Source organism: Maylandia zebra, linkage group LG5 (assembly GCF_041146795.1).
Source record: "Maylandia zebra isolate NMK-2024a linkage group LG5, Mzebra_GT3a, whole genome shotgun sequence".
In the NCBI taxonomy this organism is placed as follows: Eukaryota; Metazoa; Chordata; class Actinopteri; order Cichliformes; family Cichlidae; genus Maylandia; species Maylandia zebra.
Window position 1 is genome coordinate 20,166,542 of NC_135171.1, and position 22,008 is coordinate 20,188,549.

General features: G+C 40.8%; 3 protein-coding genes across 3 annotated transcripts; 2 read left to right on the forward strand and 1 right to left on the reverse strand.

The window, feature by feature from the left end:
* Nucleotides 1–516: 516 nt before the first annotated feature.
* zc3h10 (zinc finger CCCH-type containing 10) lies at nucleotides 517–4,525 on the reverse strand. Its single transcript, XM_004544946.4, has 3 exons — nucleotides 4,276–4,525; nucleotides 2,611–3,899; nucleotides 517–1,561 (listed from the first exon to the last, which is right to left on the reverse strand). The coding sequence occupies exons 2-3, from the start codon at nucleotides 3,754–3,756 to the stop codon at nucleotides 1,049–1,051; spliced, it is 1,659 nt and encodes a 552-aa protein (XP_004545003.1). The 5' UTR covers nucleotides 3,757–3,899; nucleotides 4,276–4,525; the 3' UTR covers nucleotides 517–1,048.
* Nucleotides 4,526–4,557: 32 nt separating this feature from the next.
* Nucleotides 4,558–6,128, forward strand: LOC101465718 (dnaJ homolog subfamily B member 9). The gene is made up of 2 exons (XM_004544947.3): nucleotides 4,558–5,129; nucleotides 5,761–6,128. Exons 1-2 carry the CDS (start codon nucleotides 4,898–4,900, stop codon nucleotides 6,054–6,056), a joined length of 528 nt encoding a protein of 175 aa, XP_004545004.1. The 5' UTR covers nucleotides 4,558–4,897; the 3' UTR covers nucleotides 6,057–6,128.
* Nucleotides 6,129–6,331: 203 nt separating this feature from the next.
* On the forward strand, nucleotides 6,332–13,036 carry si:dkey-28n18.9 (sorting nexin-5). The gene is made up of 14 exons (XM_004544945.4): nucleotides 6,332–6,597; nucleotides 6,825–6,935; nucleotides 7,064–7,171; nucleotides 9,124–9,184; nucleotides 9,299–9,423; nucleotides 10,822–10,905; nucleotides 10,986–11,060; nucleotides 11,156–11,186; nucleotides 11,367–11,454; nucleotides 11,581–11,620; nucleotides 11,703–11,789; nucleotides 11,948–12,037; nucleotides 12,199–12,264; nucleotides 12,396–13,036. Exons 1-14 carry the CDS (start codon nucleotides 6,592–6,594, stop codon nucleotides 12,531–12,533), a joined length of 1,110 nt encoding a protein of 369 aa, XP_004545002.1. The 5' UTR covers nucleotides 6,332–6,591; the 3' UTR covers nucleotides 12,534–13,036.
* Nucleotides 13,037–22,008: the final 8,972 nt, after the last annotated feature.

Consider the following 22,008-nt stretch of genomic DNA (forward strand, 5'->3'; position numbering starts at 1 on the left):
TTCAATGCCCACTTTGAACTAGACATTTGCATGAATGAACAATTAAACAAGCATACCTAATAAAGTGGGTGTATTTTAAAAGCTAGTACGGGCTTGCATTTGAACCACTTTCCCCAAAATAATGCTCTGATTAAAGAATATGTTTTGGTTGCACCATGTTTAGTATGAAGGTGCAATATCTGGTTTTGAAGTAATTGTTTTCAGAAATATTTGCTTTGCCGTGATTACATAAATACTAAACTGACAGTAACTAAATACAACTTGAAGCGCTCCCACCAGGCCCCAGAGTGTGAAGTCAACGCCAGATACTTTAGCTGTTTAAAGAGCCACACGCACATGAAGTTACTAAACAGAGATTAAGCTCTAGTTTACACAGCATGACTCCTCCCAAACAACTAGACCAACAGGATATAAACATGAGCACTCATATCACTTCAACATGAAAATATATCCATTTATGACATATGTAAACATAAAAAAGCAACTGTAAAAAGACAGAAAACACAGGATTCACTGTTGAGTGGTTGTAATTCTTTTTTTTTGTTGGTTTTGTTTCAAATGTGCAAAGTACCAAAATTAATTTACACCAGAACAATCAAAACAAAAAAAACAAACTGTTTCCAATGTCTTTAGATGGACAACGCTGCAGCTTTGCCAAAACGATTCACATTTCACACACCACAGATGACGGCATGAGTTTTAAGTCTTGTCATTTTTAGTGTATGTGTGTATGAAAAGATCCCTTTGGTACAAAGACCTTTGCCAGGGATTGTGTCAGTCAATCTGCGAAAACAAAACAAAAAAACCCCAAAACCCTCAACATTTGTAACGTTGCCATAGAACAAAGTTCTGATTTAGGGAAGGATAAGCATTTATCCTGACCCCTGGTGGAGAAAACGAAGTGTCTCTATCACACATCTCTCTTTGTTCAAACGTCTTCTGAGTCTCATACACAGAAAAAAAATCCATCTGTGTAAAAATTCAAAACCCATTAAAGTTCAAGTACATTTCCAGTTCGACTCATTGGTATTGCAGCCCCTGCAATCATTCAGTGTGGCAGGGTTGTGATCCTCATGCTTTGACTTGCAATTGGGTACGACACCATTGGGGTGGTGGCGTGACTCATAGTGATCCCGGGAATCGGCTGAGTCATGGACACTGCCACAGGTGCCACAGATACTGCCACTGGCGCCATAGAAACAGGGGGTGCCATTCCCTGGGCAATGGTCTGTGCGAGGGCGGCTGAGAGGGGGGTTATCTCAGGATTGAGGTGTGGTGGAGGAGCTGTGGGTGGGGCTGCATTGGTTTGGGGGGCTGCAGGGGCACCAGCGGGAGCTACAAGGTCTTGCTGGGTGACTGGCCGAGCCTGTAATGGAGCACTGCTCAAGGTGGTGTGAGTCTGGGCGATGCTATGGTTGTAGGAACTCACTGAACCTACGGGGGGCGCCAGATTCTGCTCAGTGGGTGCGGGAGTTGAAGACAGTGTCATCACTTTGGCTTGGCTTCGGAACTGGGCGTTCTGCTCCAGGAGAACCTCATTTGTGGCAATGAGATTGGAAACCTGAAAAACACATAAGAAAGAGTTTAGTATAAACAGGCAGAAAGTTCATGACAGGAAACACAGAGACATTAAATATTTGAAATACGCAAAGATATAAAGGAAATCATTTACAAGTAGTCTTACACTTCGTGTTAACTTATCACATAGTTTTACAGAGACAGAAGGCTAAAAACGGCAGAATCTGAGTGTTTGCGTGTCTCATGATGTTACAGAGTGTCTTTTCCTTTTACCCCCAAAACATCCAGTGAGCCTTTTTGTCAGGTGACTAAAGGGGAAACAAATTCTTCCCCATTTACTCCTGCACAGCTTCACTTCATATTAACTCTTCAGTAACAATTTCAGCTCATTCCCCTTCAAGTCCACCATTCTACTCAATAGGCAGAGCATTTACAGCAGTCTAAACTCTGTGCTTTTGGACATCAGATGATCTCAGTTCTTACTAATAACATTGACCATTTTAACAGTGTGTTGCTGGGTTCTTTTCCAACATTTCGATCCCATCTGATATGATGGGATCTAAATGTTGAAAAAAAGCCCAGCAACACAAAAATGTGTCATTAGCATCCTCCAAAGAAGCAACACATAAATAGGTTCCTGGATGACTCTTTGTTTAGATCAGCAAAGTTTGCTTAATTGTAACTACATGAAATAAAGTCCCCCTTTGTCACCAACTCCTTTCACCTTATATTTAAAAATTTATTGTAATGTTAATGTAAACTGTTGATCGCTGGGATTTTAATATACAAGTCTGTCAGCAGACACCTAATCACACTTCTAACAAACATGGGACGAACATTCTGGTGGATTTTTGGATATACCGCTGAGATGCTGTTTGGATCGGCGTTTTCTTTGAACCTGTCATGTTGAAAAATCTTTCCAGGATGTGTCATAAAACACCTCGATAAAGTTTCCGTTTAGTTGGAATTTGGCAATGCTTGTTTTGCATGTATCTCAGTAAAAAAAAAAAAAAAATGACTGAAGCCATTTACATTCTGCATCAGTGGCATGACTCCATTCCCAGGAAGTCATATTATGATTCTTATACCTACCTGCTTTTTCAATTCTTCCACTCTCTTCCTTAGCAGGGAATTTTCTTCCTCTAGAAATCTGTACTCCAGAGGACGAGGCGGCAAGGTGGCTTGAACTCCCAACTCGTAGTGCCCACCTCCACTCCCATCTGTCAGACGCAGCCCCTCCAACCGTCGCCTCTTTAACTGTAAAGTGGTGTGGTCCATAGAGGTCTCCAGGCAACCAGCATCAAACAGACCACTTTCAACCAGAGGATCAAACATTGAGCATGTGCTCCTGTCATAACGTCGCTGTCCAGATGAACTTATGGACAGACACCCACTCATTCCACTTCCTCCTACTCCTCCAAGACCTGAGATACCTGGATCTCTGCAACCACCCAAGCCAGGGCAGCCGGTCCCCATCATATTACCTCCACCCCCTGCGCCACCTCCCACAAGTCCCTGCATTCCTCCGCAAGCACCTCCTCCTCCACCCATGCCTCCTACAGCATTCACAATGCCACTGACACCTGGCCCCATAACGCCACCCACTCCAACCCTGGTTGGTTCATATTCACAGTCTTTTTTGACATGGCGAAATTTACATTTATTGCCCCTCTGGCACTCTCCTTTCAGGAAGTCTCTACAGATGGGAACCTCACCACGGCTATGGGGGAGATCCATGGGGGAGAGGCCTAGCCGTGCAGCAACTTTCCCTCTTAGTCTGAGAGGTAACTCTCCCGTCTTCTTGTAATAGTCCTCATCCTCTTTGGATCCGTGGACAAAGCGACAGTTGGAGCGCATGCACTCCTTATTTTGATGATCGTGACAAAAGATGAATTCGTTCTTCTGCACTCCCAAGTCTGGTACCTCGTTAAAATCTGGGTGTCTGAAGCGACAGCGCTTTCCTCTCTTGCAAACATTGCGTATGAAGTCCCGGCAGACGCCATCCAAGGCCAGTCCCGCACCTTGGCCTCCACCGTTCCCATAGCTGTTGCCATTTCCGAGCGCTCCTCCTCCACCCATACCCCCAGAGCCAGAGACGCTTCCTCCGACACTACTTCCCGAACCTCCTCTGCCCTCTGCTGCACTCCCTGCCAAACCAGACCCGGGTCCCCCTTCTTCACCCAGACTACCACCACTCCCACCACCACCTGACAGGTAGGAACTGTCCCGGTCAGGCATGGCGCTCGGCCCAGCTCAAGGAGAAAGGAGCACTCATGTGTGTTTGGGACTGGCAAATGTGAGCTGGCAAACATTCACATACACAGAAGTAGTCATTAATTGTTTCTTCACACTCGAAGTATTGCAATCTGCTGTTTAATTACCTGCAAGACAAAAACACGAACCCAGCATGAGATACTGGCGATAGAACTAAAACGGGAGATTTGAATATCGGCATGTAAGACAACAGGACATGTATATGATTACCTTAGACAAGGTAAGGACAGAAATTTAGCACGTGACAACACATCGTAAACAATAAATAGCCCTGCTTCTGTTTACATGGTTCTTTGGTAAAACACTACAAAACATCAACTAAATTGAATGCAACGGATTTCAACCAGTAAATAATGCATACTCTGTCGTATTATATTATATTCCAGAATAAGTTAGCCTAAATGTTACTACGAAACCGTCGTCTACCCTGGGTAGCTAATGGCTAGCGAACATCTAGCTAACTGGGTACTACTGCAGTCTTACCAAATCGAAGGATAGAGAAGGTTCCAAAGTACAGCTGAGAAGCTTCCACGAAGAAACAACTTCCTCTAACTGAGTCAACAGACACCGCTGCTAACAAAAGCAAAAAACTTGCTTTATTTTAGCGGTTCCTCGAGGCCCTGGTGCTGTTTACCACATTTCTTAATGCAGCTTTCAATACCAACGAAGAAGAGCGCCGGCGTCTTCCTTATTTTTTCGCTGATTGGGATTTTCTGCCCTCTATTGGTGGAAATGCGGAACACCACCTTAGCGTGTTCACAATTTGTTCATTTTTAAAACCACGAAATAATTTCGTGCACGACGTAAAGTTGGATTCACGGAGTCTTGCACAGTCTGTGAACGAGGTCACTTTTTCTTTCGTGCCCGTGTATCACAGTTTTTGTCGTAAGCTCCATAGAAATTGTCGTAAATACACCAACAACTGATACTTTTGGTGTACTTTTACTACAAGCAGTGCTGACTGGAGACTTTACGGCGTTGTGTGGATATGAAAATGAGACGCTAAACCACAAGGTCTGCCACACTTCCAGATAAACTGTTGTGCACATGACGACGTTTGTTTTGAGTTCCTCCTCACGCTCTCTGTGCTGGGGCGCTCCTCAACATGGCAGCGCAAGGTGCTTCCTACTGGCTGCGACTCTGCATGCTTCTGCTGCTCTGTCTATCTGAAGCCCTGTCCGAAGTGATAAACAGAAATTACTACGACACTCTTCATGTTGAGCCAACAGCAACGGACAGCGAGATAAAAAAGTCTTTCCGAAAACTGGCCGTGAAGTACCACCCTGATAAGAACAAGAGCGCAGATGCTGAGAAGACCTTCAGGGAGATTGCTGAAGGTAAAGGATGAAAGGATGCTTCATCCGACACACGGAAACGTTTACATTTTACAGTGTAAATAAGTGAGGAGTTTTATTACTATTATCATCATTATCATTAGTATAATATTTTGTAGTAAACTGAAAATTACTTCACTCTGGAAGAAGCTGAGGAACAACAAAGCCACAAAATGGAGTTTAGTTAACTGAAACTACTCAGAAAAAAGGTTTGAAAATAGTTAAAATTAAATTAAAAATTATGTTAAAAACTAAAGGAATGTGTGATTTCAGAAAAAAAAAATCCCCCTGATTAAAAAACCCGCTGTTCTTCCTGGCAAAAGTGCAAAAATGTACTTGCTATTCCCATCAAAAAAAAAAAAGATGTAAATAACTGGAGGCCAGCTGGCTCTTGCAAAATGAAGTTAAGCTGCTAGTTTAGTTAAATGTAGCTCACTACTCTCTAACATTTCACACAGGTTGGTGTCTGGGCAGCTTTAGCTTTACTATTTGACTCTAGAGGACTTTGGTACACAGACTAGTTCATAATTGAGTCAGTGACTGCAAGGTGCCGAGGCGTTGTGGTTGCTTGTTTGCAACCACAACGCCTCCATCACCAAAGTTGACCTTTTCCCCTCTAACTGTGTTTCCTTAGCCTACAGAGTCCTCTCAAACAAGGAGCAAAGGAGGGCGTATGACCATGTGGGCCACGGAGCTTTCCTGAAAAATGAGGACCTACTCAAGCCTGAGGATGAGTATCAGACAAGCTTCCACTTCAGCTTCCCAGACTTCTTCCACGACTTTGATGACAGTCTCTTTGGTGGACAGTGGCGCTTTCACCAGGAAGAGGATGAGGAGGATGGTCGTTATGATCACTACAGTTTTGAAGGGGAAAGATTTAGCTTTTATTTTGGAGATCCAGATGAATATGAAGAAGAGTACTACTTCTAAAAGTTTTTTTCTCCCTGTGCTTGGAATGACTGTTACCTTTTAGCATGTTTTCTTTTATCAATAATAAAGTATTCTGTCTAAAATGCTCTCTCAGTATCTGTTTCTTGTATTCATTATGTAAAAAAAATCACCTAAACAGACCCTTTGAACCTGTTTACATTCTTCCCCCTTTTATGGTCTCACTTATAAATTCAGCAGCTGTGGGGTTGTAAGGCTGGCTGCTAGATAACCGACTGAGCCGTTATGCCACTTTTCCTGTGTGGGTGTGTCGAAGGTCCAGAGTTACTCACACGCCATTTACTCATCTTTTTCCTTGCGCCAGCACTTTAGATTTGGCACAGTTTTACTCCATTTCTCATGGGACCATTGTGCACTTTGACCCAAAGGATATCCTGTGCATTCTCAACACTTGGAGCTCGAGCAGACTAAAAGGCAACAGGCAAGAGCTCTTTCCAGTTTTATGTACTTTTATCACGCTAAAAGGACAAACCACAAAGGCAGATAAAAGACAGACTGCTAGTTTGCAAAGCTGACAATGATGGTGAGTATGCCTGTAGATTTTGCAGGATTTGTAAGCCTCTGAGTGTCATGTGACAGGCGTTTACTCCTCGCAGACATGAGTACAGTGTGTGCTGAATTACATTTTTTTTTCTCCCTTTAAATTTAGTTTGAGCATGAAAGCGACTTTAATCTCAGCCTGTACAGATACCATTAGACTGCTTCTGCTGTGCTGTACTGCTTTTGACCGCTTTGTTTTTTTAATTGCAGGAAGAAGTGAAAGAAACTGCATCTGTTCTGAGTGTCCATGACGACAGCATCAAAGTTACAGAGGTGTTGAAAGACGGGGACACTCTCACCTTTATCATCGTATCTCAAAAGGTGAGATTCATTAGACTGTCATCTGGTTAGATCCAGGCAAATGACACAAGAACCATAGAATCTGTCAGCTTATTTATTTGAATTATGATTTTCCAAAAGCAGTTGGTTGTCTTTCCTTTCTGTTCCAGCTCTCTGGTACAGGGGAATACCATGTGGACCGGACCTATGAGGATTTTGAATGGCTGCAGCAGCACTTGTTCTCTCAGGGGGATGTGCCAGGAATACAGGGAGTCATAGTCAGTACTTGTTATTCTTTAATGTAGCTTGTATGTGCTTATTTGACAGTAACAGGGTCAGGGCTGGAGTACTGGTGGCTTTAGTGCCACAAATGTTGAATTTGTGTGGTGTTTCTATCCAAGAAACAGTCGTGGTTAAAAAAAAAAAAGTAAACCCTCTTTAAGTTCTTGTATTTGAATGTCAGGATATAATAAATTATCCAGTCCTTAGAAGTTCTTCAATCAGGTAGGTACAACCTCACATGAACAATAGCACATGACATATTACAGAATGACATCATTTATGTAACAAAAACTCTGCCAAGCAGAAGCAGTGTGAGAAAAACTAAGTACAACCGTTGATTATATAGCTTGTAGAACCACCTTTTGGCAGGAATAATTTGGAATAATGTTTTTCTGTAAGACTTTGTCAGTCTTTTACATTATTGTGGAGAAATGTAGACCCATTCTTCTTTATAATGTAATTTCATCAAGATTTTTAGGCATTCATTTATGCACAGCTCTTTTAAGGTCCCACCACAGCATTTAGGTCAGGCTGATGTCTGGACTTTGGGTCGTTGTAACATCTTTTCTTTCTTTTCCTTTTTAGCCCTTCTGTCACAGATTTGCTTCTGTGCTCAGGATCATTGTCCTGTTGTAGGACCCAGTTTGGGGCATTTTTAGCTGTTGGACAGATGGCCTCACATCTGACTCTAGAATTCTTTGGTGTACAAAAAGCATCTCTCCTCCACCACCATGTTTAGCAGTTGTTAGGAGGTGTTTGTCTTGATATGCTGTGTTTGATTTTATTTGTCCAAATGTGGCACTGCACATTATGGCCAAACATCTCCACTGTGGCCTTGTCTGTCTGAAGGATATTGTTCCCAAAGTCTTGTGATTTGTACTAATGCAACAATGCTAAGCTGTGCGAGAAGAGGCTTTCTCCTTGCAAACTTTCCAAACAACCCATATTTGTTGAGTCTTTTTCTAAATTTACTCCTGACCTTTAACATTTAAAAGGCTAGCTCTTGAGATTTTTCCATAGATTGCAGTCAGCCCTGGTGGGCTGGGTGGGATGCCCACTCCTGGGAATATTGGCAGATGGCTTGAACTTGTCAATAAGCTTTCTCACAGAAAAAAAGATGAACTTCAAATTCTCTGGTAGTAGCCTCATAACCCTTCCCAGACTGATGAGCAACCACTATTGCTGATGCAATTCTGATGAATTTCTTGGAACTGGGATAAAGTGAACATCTGTTAAGTATTTGTACACAAAGTTCTATGGCTGCATAGATTCAAAACCCCCAAAATGCGCTGGATTCACCCAGACCCACAAACATGGGCTGAGTAGCCAAAACATGAACACCACACAAAGGTTAAATGAATAAAGACACAGTGTAATATGTCATGTATTGTTGTGTATTTGAGGTTGTGTTTAAATAATGATAATGATGAGTTTAAAGTTAAATTATTTAAACCTGCCAAGGACCAGATGACTTTTATTGTGTCCTGGTATGTAAAGAATTAAAAGAGCGTACTTTCTTCTTGCTATGATTGTACTGCTTTTGTGGTTTAAAGTCCTTCCTGCTTTTCCTTCCTGTGTCCTCCTCTTTTGTAATCAACTGATTTTATCGTTGCTATTTTTGCCAGCTGCCCCAGTACTGTGGGGAATTAAGTAAACAATGTAGGGACTACTTTTTTCAAAGAAAGTCAACAGTACACCATCAGGGTGTATTTTTTTTATGTTATTTCCTACTATGACAGTGTGTGTTGATGTTCCTTGTAATGTATTACACAAGCACATTGTGTAATATCTGATATAGTGCATAGAGTTTGCATATCGCAACGGATCTAAGCACAGAGTAACTTTAAAATGCACGAAACTTTCACAAGCTCGTATTTAAGACATGTTTTAAGAGACAAATAATGGGATAAAAATTTTTGTATAAAATAATATTGTCTTCTTTTTCAAGTTCCCTCCTCTTCCTGCAAAGCCCCAGGTGAATGCATCTCCCAGATCTATAAAACAGCTTGGTGAGTACATCTGAAGACTGCCTGTGCACAAAGACAAACACTTCCCAGTTCTGATGTACAGTGTCAAATGTGATGTGAAGTGGTGTGGTTAAAATGTCAATAGTTTGCTTGCAGGTTTCCTTGCTTTAGGAGAGTGTCAGCCCTACTGTAAAGCATTAGAAACGTTCCTGCAGCAGGTTGCTGCACACAGCATACTCAGCAAAAATAAAGCCGTGGAGGTCTTTCTGACCAGCTCGGATGTAAGTGAACAGAAACAGCTTTTTGGCAGCTTTGCCAAGCTTCAACTTTAGAGCTAGAATCTCATGTTACAACAGGTTGTCACGTGAAACCTTGTGATGCGGGAGACTGACAATAAATGGTTAAACTTTCACCAACGTGATAGAGATCCATGTGACAGTACTCATTCATTCGGCTCTTTATATATAAATATATATGGCCTTCCAAATGAGATTGTATCCACAAAAGAAAAGTTTTTTAAAAGGGTGAGAGTTTGCGTATGTAACCTCTACTGATGAATTCACATCAGTCAGATATCACCCTGTAAATAGCCAGCATACAGTTCTTGTTACAAGAAGGTGGTTGTTTGGGTTAGAGCAGGGTGTCTAATAATCAGGTCAGTGGTTAGATGTGTGTGATGCTGATAGCACTGCATATACAATAAGAAGCACTGTAACTGTGGTCAGTGTGGCTTATAGTGTAAAGAAGGTAGAAAATTGTCATACAAATGCACAAACATACATGGAAATACAGTCTATAAAGCCAAAGCAGAGTTTGTACAATTCTAAAAAGATTGATAGTCACTATTTGATATGAGAACCTTTAGTCTTCAACACAGCCTGAAGTCTCTTAGATAAGCTTTCTTATCATTTCTTCAAGTAGTGTTCAGTTGTCCAGATTTCTTTAAAGACATTTAAAGCTCTTCTTTGGATGTTGCCCGCCTTTTGTTCCACCTTGTTTTACATGTTTTACATTGGCTATAGACATTCACTTTATAAGAACTGTTGCCACTGAGGCCTGTCAGACTGTTATCTTTGGATATTTTTCATTAATTCAGCTGAAGAAGTGGAAACAAATGACGTGTTTTTGTCACAAGTAGCCCCAACACTGGTTCAACCCTCGAATTAGGTGCTCTTTTTATGCTTGAATTATTCATAGGCCACTCATAAGTGGCTTAATAAAGACATCTCTCTCAAAATGGTCAGGTACAAGGACTGTACTGAAAATGAGTGAAAAAGCAACCAGTGCCCAAAGAAAAACTTTCAAAGATTTTCAGAAAGCCTGGAGAACTATTGCTTAGGACAACCTTAAAAATGACAAGAAAGTCTGGCTACTTGGACACAAAATATCAGGAAATGAGGGTCAGCACAAGACTTGTACAGACACATGTAGAAGGAACGTAGTATCTTGAAATATATAAAGTCAGTGTTGCGTGTGTTACATCTCGATGATACGTTTGTTTCCTGTGTGTCGAATTCTGGCCAAACGTTTATTTTATTAAGCTTTAATAGTTTTCAGCTTGTACATTTTACCAGCATATTTCAATGGACATTTATAACAAAATGCCATTTGCTGTGATATGTTATGATATTCTGTGTAATGATAAATGATTTAAGCTTTTATTATGTCCTTACATTCAGCCTCCAGGCAGACAGAAAGTAAAGAAGAACATTTTCAACAGACTGAGTCAAGCTGTGGAGGAGATGAGAAAAGAAGGACATAAGGTACGCATCTGGGACTCATATATAGGCAGAATGTGTCCAGAGAAAGTGGGGGGTTAATGCTGTTATCAACGTGTCTGCAGGATGTGGATGAGTTCTTTCAGAATGAACGGGATCATAACCTCGTTCTAACCGGCTGCACCAAGACTGCAGCTGAGGTGAGACGGTCACCTATTGCTTCTCGGTCTGTTTATTTGTCGTCGTCGTCTCCTTTTCTTAGTTTGATTTCCAAACATTTCCCTTCTTCTTGCAGAAATTCCTAGATGTGGTGGCAACAGAGCAAAGTAAGAAAATTATATAAGTGTGAAAGCACAGAAAAAGAATTGATCCGTCGATGTTGTTTAAGATTTGTGTGATCAGATTCAGCAGATGATAATTATGGTGTTATGTACACATGTTTTTGGGGCTCAGTGTCAGCTGAATTCATCCAATGTGTTGTATTAGAGTGCTCTGTTTGCTTGCAGAAATAGCAGTGGCCTGTGGACACTTCTCAACTGCTCTGCATCTCTGCGTGGAACCAGGCGAGGATCCTGACAAACAGGCTTTCTCTAGGTTGGAAAAAAAACATTAGTACTGGACTCACACCATTATCATGTGTATTCAAAGGAAAAGCATCTGAATGATTCATATAAGTTGTGATAAAGCTGCATACATGTATATATGTGTCTTTTCTTACAGGGTTTGTGTGAAATTATCAGAAGTGTTTGAATCTATAAAGGTAAGCTGTTTGTTTTTTCTAATAGCATCACAAACAGCAGTGCACTTGTGCTTTGCCGCATCGTGTGTTTGTGTGTGGGCAGAAAAATATGACGAGTGTTGCTGAGAACAACGTGAACACTCTTGGACTGGGCCTGGACCTCGAGTCACGTTATCAGGAGGCGGAAAGGGTGTGTTTTCTAGTTCTGCAATCATTTCATGCTCATCGTATACATGCTGCCTTCCTTCCTATATTGAATCTTAGATTTCTGGTTAGATGCAACATGTTTGGAGTGAATATTGTGACTAAATTGTTCAGCGTGTAACACAATTATTATGTCCAATAAAGGAGATGCTCTTCAGGAGAACCTGCAAACTAGTGGAGTTAGAGAATGCCCAAAGGAACGTAGAGAAGGCGAAACCTGTAAAGAAGGCTGCTGTGAGTGTCTGCACCCATACTTTAAAAGCATGGTCAGATCTGCACATTTTCTTGTAACCAGCAGGTGTCAGCAACGTATCTGTTAGTAAGAGGAAACAGCATTTGTTGTGGGCTTTCTGATGTAGACTTAATGATAATAACATGCGCTTCATATTCATCAGATGGAAGAAGTGAAGAAAGCAGCAGAGACTGAGTTTGAGCACACTTCTGGAGTGGCTAAGCAGGAGGTAAAGTCCACAATAAATAACTGCATTCCACACTTTCACGTGTCTTTCCACAGTGGATTGGTTTGCTGAATTCATGTTGTTGCCATGCATTTTCTGCATCTATTAATATTGATGTGACGTGATTCTTTCAGATTGTACGTTTTCAGGGAGCGCGCGTGGAAATGCTGCAGCAGGCTCTGGTTGGTTGGTGTGAAAAGCAACTTCTTACAGCCAAAGAAAGTGCTGACCAGTTCAACCAGCATCTGGAAGTCTTTAGGGGAATGGCCTAGTGACCTCTCTGGCACCCTCTCAAATTAGCATCCTCAGTAAATCTAATCATAGCACGGGGCAACCCAAACCTGTCCTTCACTGTGTTGTGCTGCAGTTTGATGCTTTATTGAGTGTAAATAGGGAAATGTAAGCAACGGAGAAAGGATGGCTCTGCTGATAATTTCACACACACACACACACACACACACACACACACACACACACACACACACACACACACACACACACACACACACACACACACACACACACGCGCGCTTTCTTATTTTCCCCCATTCTCTATTAAGATGTACTCACTCCAATAAAATCCAGGTAGAAATGATTGTTTTGAGATCTTATCAGTGGGTTTCATCATCCGATAACACTGCCGTGCGTGAGCGAAGGTTTATGTGTTCTATATTGCACTGCTGCGTTTGTGCTGAGAATGTATTGTGCTGCTCTCTAGCCAGTACATCAGCTGGGGTCACACAAAATAAAGTGTGATGAATTGATTCCCAAAGTACCTGCTTGCCTCTGTGTGTGTTTCTTACTCCTGGATCATTAATCAGTTGGTTTGACTGCTTCTGCAAGGACATGGCAGCAAGGACAGCCTGTGTTGGCCTTTTTGAAATGATTCTGGCTCTTTGAAAATCTCTTTGAACATTTTTTGACACCATTAAGACCTCTTGTAAGGTTTGCCATGATACACATAAGCTAAAATTTTCTAATATAGTCTCAATATCTGCTGATGTAGGCCTGTAGGTTCATATCTCAGTCCTGCTGTGTTCTTCATTGCCTCTCTTGTGACCTGTGATCTCTTAGCTGGCAGAATTAGGAGTAATGGTTTGCATCCTAAGGAATAAGTCAGGAAGAAAGATGAGTGTCCTCTTAAGAAGAGAGGATGGAAAAGCGATTTAGCTAACAAAGGAATTAAAGGATGTAATGCGATGCTAAGAGTTTCCTCCCAAACTGATAAAAAAAAAAAAAACGAGGGGAAGGACTTGGTATCGTTGTGGCTTGCAGTGAAAGACTGCCTGCACTTGGCATTAGAGGGCATGCTCTCATCCCCTTGTGATACATTTCCCTCACGGTCTGACAACCTGAGATCATTTTATATCGCTATCTTCCACCCTCACAATTACTGCCCTTCTTCAACCTCAGGCAGATGCTTACCAATGAAAAAATATTCCTAACCTGCATAGATTGTGTTTAAAAACATCCACCATTGTACCTTTTTGAGGGTGGTCTCTTGAGAAATTCATTAAGTGCGATCTCATTTTCAAGAGACCTAAGTGCCGATGTGCTCATGTATAAGATTGCAATGTTAACCCTTTTTGGTTCTGCATGTAACCTTGTTATCATTTTCTACAGTTAAGGAGATTTAAAACATAATTTTCAAAGAATTGATCTTCAAATAGCACAAAGGTCCAGCGTTCATCCGAGGAGGTCAGTACTAATCTCCAGACAGGCCTATTTCACAGCAGCCACTTTGCCATGAAATAGCAGGTAAACACAGGTGTTCAGTGGGTACAGAGCATTAAATTTATGTGCTATGAAGCACCTGGGTTTACCAGATATTTCTTGTCTAAATGGCTGCTGGGAAAAAAAATCTCATCCATCTAGTTCTTGGACATCTTACTGCTGCTAGGACTAAAAGCAGGGGATCAATAAACTCATACAATTATGAGTGTACATTATTCCTAGCAATCTGTTCACATGGATCCAACATATTTCTCCGAGGCTCTGCTTCATGTGACATGTGAGAGAAACGGTTGATCAAGTTATTAAAATATTTGAGATTTCTCCCAGGAAAACCTTCATCTGATGGTGGTGCAAAAATCAGATCACCTACTGTAGGTCTACTTAAACATTCAAAAAATGCTACAACGAGATATTCACTGCTCAAAATAATTAAAGGAAACGCTTTCAAAATGCATATATACTGATGTGCACTGGGTATTGTGTGAGGAACAAACTGATGCCACTTTGCTTGATAGAAATTTAAAGGATTAATCAACAGAGGGCTAAATCCAAAGACAAAAAACTGAAGTGAAAGAAAAGATGAGGCAAGCCGGTCTATTTTACTGAAATGTCATTGCAGTCACTCAAATACTGACCAGATCAATATCTCTGACTGACTTGATGCTAAAAAGCTATTCTTTAAGCTAGCCTTAAATTTTCTTGAGCAGTGTATTTACATGTCAAACATGCATTTTAATCCCATAAATGTGTCCAGGTTAAAACCACCGAAACAAAGAAAAAACAAGTTTTTCAAATGAGCTTTCATTTAAAAAATGCACGTCATTATTTTAGTCCCATGTTTATTGGAAAAACAACATTTAGACTAAGTTTACAGCAGGTCACCGGCAGGTCACTGCAATGCTAGTCCACATTTTACACCCCTTTTTTAATGCTGTCGAGAGGACGATAAAAAGACATTAGTTTTCGGCGCAGCACGTTTATTGATCAGAGGAGTAAAGGTTTTTACATAAATGAATGATTGTGCATGTTTTTTCTGGAGAATTCATCATATTGCAGCATTATACCTTGTGTTATTATTCATTATCTGTGATGCTTCCATCCCTACTGCTTGTCAGTAAAACCAGATGAATTTCACATCAGGGGAGCCTCATTTTTGGTGCTTTCATTCTGGTGTTCGCAGGTAACTAGCACACGATGAGTGCTCTCTCTCTCTCTCTCTCTCTCTCTCTCTCTCTCACCTACACACACACACACACACACACACACACACACACACACACACACACACACACACACACACACTAATGAGAGCTGTTCTCAGCTGCTGAGAGCATGACCCAGATCAAGGACAGAGGGATCATGGCAACACTGTGTATGGAGTGTGTGTGTGTGCCTGAGTGTACCTCCCCCTCAAAACATGGACTTGGAGCTGCTTCGCAAAAGTAGCTCATTACTGGTGGATAGGCAGCACCAGACATACCAGCCTATGGCTTGACAAGCACTGGTTTGTTGAGCGCAGAGAGACGAAAGCAGCTTGTCTGAATAGTCGGCGTGACAAGGCATTATGACTCCACCATTCCCTTGAAACTGCACTACACCAATTTGATGAGCATGACAGCCTGTTAGGTAGGGTGTAGCTTCTTTGTTAAGTTTATTCAATGTTTCCACTGGAGGTGTTTTAGTGTTGCTTGTGTGTTCTTTGAGTTAAAAAAATGTGATAATCGGCCAATTAAATTCAAAGCAAAACCATAAAATGAATGTGCAACAAATCAAAAAATGAATACACCATCTGCATGCGCTGGCTATAATAGATCAGAAACTCTGTTTCTTCTTGACTTGTCCCTGGATTTCCCCAGATAGCTCTTTCCCATCTTCAAAGTCATCTTTGATATCTTTGAGACGGTCTAATTCCTGGTAACATAAAAGAACAAAATTTGATTACAGATGCTAATGTGAAAGTCTCTCCCTTTAAATCTTCCAGACAAGACTTGGCATTCCTACCAATTACACAGGGCTTGAAGTCAAAGGGAAGCAAACACACTTTGAAAGCTTTAATCCTGTCTTTTCTTGCATGGGGTTTCTGTCATACGGTCCAAGGCTTGGCTGTGGTCTATCACAAATAAATGAGAGCGTTGCAGCTCAGCTGAGTCAATCCAAGGTTGTTGGCACCTCATTAAATCTAATCACCACCGTACACAGACTCATTAAAAGTTGGTAGGATGGAGAATGAGACAGGAGGAGAAGGAGAGAAAGAGACAAATGCCATAATGCAGATGCCCCAGCCATCTGTAGTTTATACAGCTTCATAAGGCACATCCTATTCTGAATGCGGAGCACAGCACAAGGTAAATGTAGAACCCCTCAGCCCTATAATCAACCCTGATGGCAGCGCTCCACCAATGATTTGGATAGTGCATAGTATATCAATTTCCACCCCTTCGCAGTGCAAAGCATTAGACTTGCTAATTTTGTCTGTTTTTTTCCTGTTCACTATTAAATGGATCCATAAATATTAATAGATTCACACTCCCCTCCTGGATGCCTGTCATGCATTCTAGGGATTGTGGATGATGATATGATATTGCTAATTAGTTTTGCAGAAATAATGTTAGCGGTGAAGCTATGGACAGGCTGACATGCTGAGGTGATGACATTCCTGCCATTTTAATACGCAGCAGAGTCCTCTGAATATACCGTAACATGGAAAACACTTGCAGGAAACATGGAAAGGGGAATTGGGGCTGCCCATCTTCTGAATTTACAACATCATGATTTATTCAGAAAAATAACAGCGCATAGACACACACGTGCGCATGTTTTGCAATGCAAAAGTACAGTATAATGATGCACACCATTATTAAACACACAATAAAAATGTGCCCATTAGAGTAAAATCAATTATTCATCAATGTTTCCGACACAGCTTTGATCAGAGAAGCATCAACACACATTCGAGCTGTTCACTCCAAAGGTCATTATTGTCACATGTTCTCCAACGTGTGGCCTTTTTTTGTGCGCTGCTGACATGTGCTTACTACAAAATCTACTGTAGTAACAGCTTTAAAAAAAAAAGGTTCACAAACACAGCGGAGCTCAAAGAATGGGAAAGGCTCGAGTGTTGCATTTGTTGTTTTCCAAAACAAAACAATTTTTCACTGTCTGAGCAACTTTTTTTTTTGCCACCGGAGCTGCACAGGACTCTCAATTTTGTTCAAGGACATCTGAGTGGGATGACACTCGCTGCCACAGGGGCTCAAACACTTTGCACTACTGTAGCTGAAGAACAGCCTCTCTCTGCTCATCCAGACACCTTCATGTTCCAAACACACATTCAAGGGCAAGGCAACTAGATGGAAAGTCATCAACAAAACAGAGGTTCAACATCTGTTGCCGGGATGTTTCCAAGACAAGTTTCGCTTCACCTTTCCCCCGCGGTTGTTTCCTCCCATTCGTTCACGGCGATGGGATGCAGACGGGATAGCGAATGCCCTCTGGATGCTGCTATTAAATTTCACTTTGCGATTATGCTTGCTAAAGTCTCATTAAATCCCAGTCAGAGATAATGCATGGTAAACTCCCATTATGGTTTGATTAGAAGGCGCGGGGCCTGCCATCCTGCTGATTGTGTTTTTAATCAAATCCTTCCTGCTGCAGAGCAAACGGGGGCTAAGATGAGAAAATAACAAAGAACAAAGCAAAACAAGCTGAGCAAGCAGGAACAATTTACCTTTTTTGTTTTGTATTATTTTGCGGCACACTGGAGGCAATTAAGACGCACTGGATATTTTTTTCTCACTATTATTTCAAATGAATATTTTGTTGGAAAGGAAACCAATACACAAGAAAACAGAGCAAGTGATTAGCTCAGTGTCTTTTCTCTTTAAATGCTTTTAAATAATCCTTGGTCAGCTTCAAAAATCCGTTAATCTTCTGTCACAGTTCTTACTGGCAATGTGTCATGCAAAAATCAATAATTTTGACACAATACTCTGCAGTTACACAATATATTTTGCACAATATGATTACATCATTTATCTGGATGAATGTGTATTGCAAACTGCCTCCCACGAGTAGTGTTCACTACACTGAAAATTTACACCTTAGTGTTAGAAACGGTTGAGTCAACTGAAAGTGAGCAACTTCTGTGCATGCTGTGGATGAAAGGATGGGAGTACAGCTACTGTATCTGCACCAGTAAACCCTGTCTGCAAGCAAGGTTTAAGTAGTGACAGAGAGGTGAGGTTCTACTGTAATAATTAATTTCAAGGGCACTAAAGTTTCTGCCTTTGTTCCATTAGGGAGTATGCAGAAAAGCTCATTTTGGCTTTTGCTGAGTTGACCCTTTGTGTTGCAAACACTTAAAGAGAATAAATGGACTTTTTTTGTAGAATTTTACATGATAGGAATTTATAACTATATTAAGCTACAGATTTCACACAGATGGCACGAGGTTTTTAAAGTACTGTCAAGAGGAGCAGCGATGAGAGGAGCAGCTGTCTCTGTGCTTCTTGCTTGCTTCAGGCTTGGAGATCTATCACTGCCTCCCCCAGTATTATAGGAGTACACTATGTTCAGCAAACTCAAATCAGGGTTGGTCAAAAATGAATTATTACTCTATACAGTATTTAAAGGCATGGTTGTAATTAAAGAAGAGAAAATAAAAGAAATGGGTGATTTCACTCGTTTAATTGAAGAACACAAAATGTTCACAATCTGTCATTAAGTAAGGAAAATGTTTGTCTTGAAGAGCATTTAAGACGCATGTTGCCTACATGTTCTTACTGTAATGTGTTCTCATGCATGTATACTCAACAACCATCAGTGGGAGTGGGGAGAGAGACTGCATCCAAATAGAGATGAGCAGTTCATAAACACACAGTACTGCACAGCAATGCGATAATGTTAAGGATGATAACCACTCATTAGGCATCATTAGGGAGCTCATTAAGAACTACAGTGCAATGCATGTACTTTCCTCTCATATATATACATGAAACTGTTATGTAGACCTCTAAGACTACAAGAATAAATAAGGTTTGAAGTCTGGATTTGAGCATCCCAAGTGGGGTGCTTCTTTAACTCATAGATCACCCTCTTTAAAAAACAAACAAACAAACAAACAAAAACCAAAAAAAAAAGACTCTTTTTATGGTAAGGCCACAAAATGCCACAAAATGTAAAAATATTATATAGTAATATTTTTTTCTACTTTAAATGACTCAATCTTTTAAAACTACTTCAGCCTGAAATATCCATTCTCTTCCACCTGGAGCCTATCCCAGCTTTCTTAAGGCAGGGTACACTCTAGACAGATCGCCAGTCTGTCGCAGGGCTAACACATAGAGACAGACAACCATTCGCACTCACATTCACACCTATGGGCAATTTCGAGTTACCAATTAATCTAACCCCACTAACTGCATGTCTTCGAACTGTGGGTGGAAGCCGGAGCACCTGGAGAGAACAACAAAACAGAAAAAACAAATAGATTTTCATTTTTTCTGTAATGTCAACTTAAAAGAAAGTCTCACTCAACATCCTAAGGACAAAAAAAACGACAGCTTCCCAAAAACTGCTATTATAGAGTAATATTTTTTTCAGTTTAAATGACTCAATCTTTTAAAACTACTTCAGACTGAAATATAAATATCAGTGACTAATTATATTTAATCATATTTTTTGGATTTTAACCCTTTAAAGAATAAGGGACACCAGCTGAGGTGGGACAGAGGCCGCAAATGGACAGACTGTCCATGCAAAAGTCACACTGCCCTTACATTTGCTGATGAGAGGAGCCTGCAGCAACACCCTGCAGATCTGAATTGCTTATTTTCTTTTGACCTGTAAACACAAAATGAGCATCTCTACACAAAACTGCAGTTCCTCTGTTTCCACATAGGCCACTGAGTGTTTCCCATGCAGGCTTGTCATGGCCACAGTTTCCTGCAGGATTTCATCAATTAGCAGCAGTGCATAGCTGGTGGCATAGTGTGTAGGTCCTGGGATCAAACCTCTGGCTGCTGGGATGTAGCAGAGCATTGCAGTCTTTGTGGAAAACCAAAATATGGGGATGACCAAAACATGGAGATGGAGACATCCATCCTGTCACTGCTTCAACTATCTCCTTTCCAGTCTCACCATCAGATGAGTCAGAGTTGGACTCCAGCTGGTCTGTAAATGGTAAAAAAAAAAAAAAGTAGCGCCACTTGGTGAACCAATTTAAAAATTAAAACTTAAAAATTGAAGGTGAGCAGTCCAAAATAAAATCTTAACATAAAGGAATGCAGTACTAGTAGTAGATGTCGAGATAAATGGGGGTTAAAAATGTGAATTTTCAATTATTTTCAATGAGACATTTTGGCCTGTGAATAAAATGTGGTCGTTTTCACGCAGCTTGGCCATTTTAAGCTAAAAGGAACCTGAGACAACGATCGTAAAAAAAAAAAAAAAATAGATATCTTCTGGCAAATATGAGCTATGTTTAGTCAGCGCAGCCAAAATAGCATGAAAATGTCCCCTCGACTATCTAAGGGTTTAGAGTAGAGAAAGAAGAGGGCTCTAGTGTCTTGATAACTTTTTCTTTGAAACAAAGACATCAGCCTTCTGTGTTAAAAGGTTAAAATACGCTAGTCTACTATTTCATAGGTAACAATTTAATTGCATCTAGGGGAAGCCAGTGCTAGGAGGCAAAAACTAGAGAAATATAGTAAATCATATGGGTAACTAGAATTTGTGCTGCGCTATTAGGAGCAAACATGTTTTGTTTTTCATAAATGTCACAGCAAAAAAAAAAAAAAAAAAAAAGGACAGGGAGGGAAAAAAATCATTAAAATGGATTATGCACACATTAGCATTTAGCAAGCTTTACAAGCCATGTTCCTGTTTACTCTCCACCATAACACGTGTCTGCTGATGTACATGTACAAACGACTGCTCTATCTCTGCCATCCTCTTGGTGTGAAGCAGCCAATTAGAGGCTGATTGGGTGAAAATGAATAGCACACGAGGAAGACATGAGGGGAAATTGGAGAAGAGGTTGTTTGTAGTGGCAGCGGGAGGAGAAAGGCGAAGAAAATGGGATACAAATGAAACAAAGGAACAGTAGAGGAAACAGACACACAGTGCATGATGAAAGAAGGAAATTAATTGGACAACCTGTAAAGAATCCAGCTTTTTCTTTGTGGCTGTGGCGTTATCAATCAGTCTGATAGCTGAGTGAATTATTCTCTGAGAGTGACAGTGAATGATTAGCGAGAGCGTGTCCAGTCCTTTCTGTGACAGGAAGAACTCCTCCACTCACGGAGTGAAGTCACTTATGGGAGCTATCATTACTACACCCACAAGCCCAAGATAAATGATGACAGGTGTTTACTGTCACAGGGTACTGTACTGATGTATTATTAGGATGTGAATAATTAATATTGTATCCTCAGTGAAACAAGTGGGAGCTTCTCCGTGTAAAAATAATTAAGTATTAGATGACATGTTAATGCTGAGCTGATTAGCACATACAAGCACTGGTGATGTACACGACTGCTGTAGTTATAGTTGAATTTCTGTTAACTTTGCCTGTCTGCCATTTGCTGCAGACAGGCAAAGTTTTTGTTATTGTTTTTGTTGTTATTATTTATTTATTTTGCTGGCCTGGTTGTTGCAATGAAGTACACTCAAATCTGAAAATACACACATACACACACGGAGGCACGCACACAACAATTATTACATTTTCTCCATCTCCAACCCGAAGAGGATAATCTAATAAATTTTCTGGCTATGAAGTCCAATTGTCTGGAAAACAGTATAATCACTTTAAAAAGGATATTCTGCCCAGAGTCTTTTCAGGATGAAGTTTAATTCAAACTCCACCAGTAAGATTATAGAAATCCTCAATGTTTGTCCTCTCAAACAACAGCGACTTTCAGCTGCTCCCTTATTCACAAGATACCCGGCACAGCAGGTAGCTCGACATATTTGATTCGGAAGATTTTTAGGCTGGATGCCCTTCCGAGGGAT